The 4,510-nt window shown below is 48.2% G+C and overlaps 1 protein-coding gene across 1 annotated transcript; it reads left to right on the top strand.

The window, feature by feature from the left end:
* Nucleotides 1-3,268: 3,268 nt before the first annotated feature.
* LOC146198610 (uncharacterized) lies at nucleotides 3,269-4,126 on the top strand. The gene has a single exon (XM_084591942.1). The coding sequence runs from the start codon at nucleotides 3,269-3,271 to the stop codon at nucleotides 3,818-3,820; it is 552 nt and encodes a 183-aa protein (XP_084448068.1). The 3' UTR covers nucleotides 3,821-4,126.
* The last annotated feature ends 384 nt before the right edge of the window (nucleotides 4,127-4,510 follow it).

The raw sequence follows: 4,510 nt of genomic DNA, 5'->3' as shown, positions 1-4,510 counted from the left end.
TATGAAGGAAAGCAAGGACTATAGCTGTTTTAGAATAAAGCGTTTTTACTCCGAGCCAATCCACAAAATAGGTTAGATAGTAGTGTGCTAGAGTAATTGCATAAAAAAATGTGGACACATAAGCTCCGCATTCAAGCTTAATGACGCGACAACGTAATGGTTTCCGTCAGCGACTTTCCTCGAGGATCCTCGTTCATGTACGCTCACACTTGCCGGCTCATTACAAATCTACCCCACCTCGAGGTATTCTTCTAAATATTCGACAAACACTTCATCGACATGCACTTTGCTACTCGATTAATCACCACGGTCCCTTAATTAGTACTTCTATTGTATCACGCACATTCATTAGGCTACATTTGCATGAAAATTTTGGCACAGGTAAAAACTAGCTATATCCGGTTTATTTTGGATAACGTCTTGAAAATGTACGCTTCTGGACATCTGAGCGAAAATTTCGAGTTTCATTTTGGATGTTTTCTGGACTTTTCCGGAGATCCGCGCCACATGCGTAATGTCCCGCCCGGACTTCTGACTGACGTCCTTAGGATATTGACGTGCTGTCTCGGAAGCTACCAGATTTTGTGAAGGACCATTCTACATATAGGAGTGCCCGCTTTAACTAAGCCGTACGAACATGCCTGCGTGGAGACCTACGAGCCGAGAGACCCGAGTTCGAGCCCGGCCGCGACGGAAGCGTTTCTATTGAGGTGAAGGCAAGGCGCCCCTGTACTATGCGATGTCATTGCACGATAAAGAGCTCCAGCTGGTCGAAATTATTCTAAGCGCCTCCACTATGGCGCACTTCATTTCATTCACTATGATGAATATGTGAATTCTCTCAATGGCCTGAGTCGCTTTGGGACGTTAAACAACCAAACCAAATCAAAGTAAACTAAATTAAACCCAGGGGTCGAGTACGCGTCTGACTCGGCGTTCAAGTGTTCTGGGTTGGATTCTCATCTAGCCCCGATCCCACTTTCTCTTCAGCATGATTTATTTTCTTTACATATTTACGTGCCCTATATCCCATCGTGACCCTGTAATCACAGTTTATCTAACGTTTTCGATAATTCACAATTCCGCCTCTCCACATATATGACATGAAACTTTTCCGACACATTCGAATTTCCTGAGCGTCTGTCTCGTTAAGTTGAGAGCTGTAGATTAATTTATACCATCCATCGTTCATAAGAGTGCGCTGACATCGCACAGTAAGCGCCTTTTGCGCTTCGCTTCCACCGAAACAATGCCGCTGCGCGCGGCCACTGAAACCATGTCCTTCGGCTGAACAGCCAAGCGCTCTAACCCCTTAGCCACACCGGTATGTAGTTTAATTATACCCTTCTCCAGAACAAATAAGTGAGGACACACGTTCCGAGGCATACCGCTTTATCTAACAGCCAAATTACCTGCATAGTACTCGTAGAAATGTGTGATACCCCCCACGATCCTGCACTCCTATATACGATTTTCATGACTGTCTTCAGGTCTTCCTTTTTTTCCTTTTTGAAACAAGCCCACTCATTCATTTATTAACTCCTTAACGTTTCTAAGTACCGCTAGCGTCAACAGAAAGCGGAACACATAATCCCAAATTTTAGCTGGCCTGAACACCAGATCTAAACTCCACATATGCATGGTTCCTCCTGAAAGGGAGCCAAATCCTCTCGCATTGCACTGCGTCGCGGGTGGTACTCTTGGCAAACGTGTGGCACGATCTAACAACGCCGTCCTACTCTGTCGTTTCGCTTGCTGTCCAGGCGAGCGTTATACATGCTGCCCGTATCTCTCATTATACAGGCGGACGCACCCAGAGCGGCGCGGGATCTGGGCGCGCAGCTTTCTTCTCCTTCGGGGGCCGCGCAGCTGACGGAGCGTGCGACGTCGTGTCACCTTTCGTTGGCTATCCAGGTCGCGCACCCAGAATTGAATGCGACTGGAACGCCTATATAAGAATGGGCCCCCCTACTCTGGCTCCGTCCATCAGCCGCGAGGAGTTTGTGATACGCATTCATCGTCGCTCTCGTCGAGCCATTAGCTACACACAAGACACGTGCGCGCCTTCGCTCCGCTCACTCAGTTCCAGCTGCAGTGTGGAACGCAGTGGCATCGGCAGACGGGTCTCCTTCGCCTCATCGGCATCGCCTGTAGAAGTAAGTGCTATAACTGTATTTAGAGCTTTTAGAGAGTCATGAATAATTTTTAAACCTTCTGGGAAGCTTTTATAGAGTATTTTAAATCAAGAACCACTTAGAGAACAATGCTTATTATTTTTTCTACGCATTATTTTTGCACGCTATAAGATACGATTTTGATTGGAAACAGCCGCCTGCACGTCAATGCCGATACTATTCAGCAATGTCTCCTACCGGTTTCCGCATCAAATCTAGTGCAGACCAGTGCCAGTAGAATGATGAGGCAGTCGGGAAAATGCAGCGCTTCGCAGTCCACCCCAGGCAAACAAGTAATTCTAACAGTAGTTACTACAACGCGGACTCTAAAGCACAACCGTTGAATTATGCACCTGGAGATATCACACTTATGTTTGGTCACCGTTGTCCTTTATGACACAGGGCCAATTGGATGACGCTAATGGCTATAGCATACCAACGCGGGAGTCTGGCTGCGATGGCGAAGGCAACGTCCACTTCCTCAGCTATTGCTGTATTTCGATCTCTCCCCCTCGCTTCCTCATTTCTCTCCAAACCTTTTAATGAGAGGATGGCTCATCCGCTTAAAACCGCATAGCCTGCAGGCCCTCCAGAGCGTTTGTTCACAAAATGCACTAGAACGAGAAGTCACAATGTTGGCTCCTAGCGTTGTCAACGTACAGATCTGGCTGCGATATGAAAAGGAACAGTCAGTTTTCACACAACAACTAATTCGGTGCTTTCAGCGGTGAAGTTGAAGACGTCTTGCGAACGTTGTACGTCCAGGGAAGATCCATATTAAAAAAAAAAAAAAATCAAGGTGTTTACATCCTGAAGTGCTAAACTCGACGAGCGCTGTCACCACGCTGCTGGCTATCTCGTGCTGATTTCTTTACCTACAGTAAAATCTCTGTTAACTTTGTGGCCACATGAGCTACGTACCGCAACAATCCCACGGTCACATGATAACACGCGACCGAGTGCTGACAGTCTAGCCAGTGATTCTGCGGGAAAAAAACTCTGCATAACTTGCTCTGGCTGTAAAATGCAAACCATTTAATACTAATGCATGCAGTGATCATCCGTTATACACTGAAGTCGCCTACATCTCGGCGATGTTCTTGTATAAAGAGCGCATCCGCGACATCGCAGGCATGCACCGCGTGGCACTCCTGCGGCTGTGCGCCCTGCTGGCGCTCGGTGCCATGGGTTGCCTGGCCGAACACGGCTCGGACACCCATCAACAGGATGCGGAGCAGCTGCTGCAAGCGCACCAGCCGCCGACGTCGGCGCACCACCACCTAAAGGCCGAGCGATCGGGCACCTATTACCTGCATGACGTGGACAACAAGGCGCGCTTCGGCGTGACCGGCGTCGGGGGATCGGGCCTCACCATCCTGCTGCCCATCCTGCTCGTGCTGGGCCTCTTTGTCATCATCATCCCCATCTTCGGGCTTCTGTTCACCACGGGCCTCGCCACCGGTGGATTCGGAGGTTTCGGCGGGGGCGTGCCTGGAGGGCTCTACCCGGCCGCTTCGGCGGTGGGCCGAAAGTGGACCGGAGGAGAGTCGCCGCTCTTGAGCCAGGAGAATGTCATCAAGATGGTCAGCTTCGTTGACAAGGCCCTGCAGGACTTTGGCAAGCAGCTCAAGCTCAAGCAGAGCTAATTAGCCGTGGTTTTCTTCCCGTACTGACAGATATATCTACGTCGCACGCAGTAATGGTGGCTGGAAACCCGCTCTGCACGATGTTGCACGACATATGGCGTTGATGCAAAGTTACTGCCGCGTGTGTTCAGTGGTTCTTGAAAATCCAGAACGCGGGTGTTCTACTTACAGTGCTCGCTAAGAGGAGGACATTTTGGAAGGCACATATAGTACATGTATTTATAATCCCGCATGTTGTGTGGAACTGGGCCCCATCTACACGCATTTTGTAACTTACTTGTAGCATATGCATACATGAAACTTCACAAGCTGACACCACTTCTTGTTGTTGCCATTTCATTGTACATATTTTCGAAGCGCGCACTTCTGAGTTTAGAAGCATTTGCACAAAGAGTACGTGAGCATGTATTAACAGATATATAGAATGAATGCTAGTGTGCAAAGCACAATAACCGCAAGGTATATATATAGATGCTTTTGGCACCCAAATGTGATACAGTGTATATTTTATTTGCAGCCATCTTCCCATACGCTGTGCCACCATTTCTCACTGAAGAAAGCAATAATTAGGCTCTAAATAAATGTACTTATAATAGAGTTCCCTATTCATTGCAGCTGTTCTGAGGGCAGATTTGACGTCTGTTTTGTGTTCAGTGTGCTGGTCCCATTATATGAATCCCCTTTCCTCCA

Source organism: Amblyomma maculatum, chromosome 2, assembly GCF_055883805.1.
Source record: "Amblyomma maculatum isolate TAMU_Amacu chromosome 2, ASM5588380v1, whole genome shotgun sequence".
Classification (NCBI taxonomy): domain Eukaryota; kingdom Metazoa; phylum Arthropoda; class Arachnida; order Ixodida; family Ixodidae; genus Amblyomma; species Amblyomma maculatum.
Note: the sequence above shows the minus strand (reverse complement) of the source record. Positions and strands in the feature narration are given on the sequence as shown.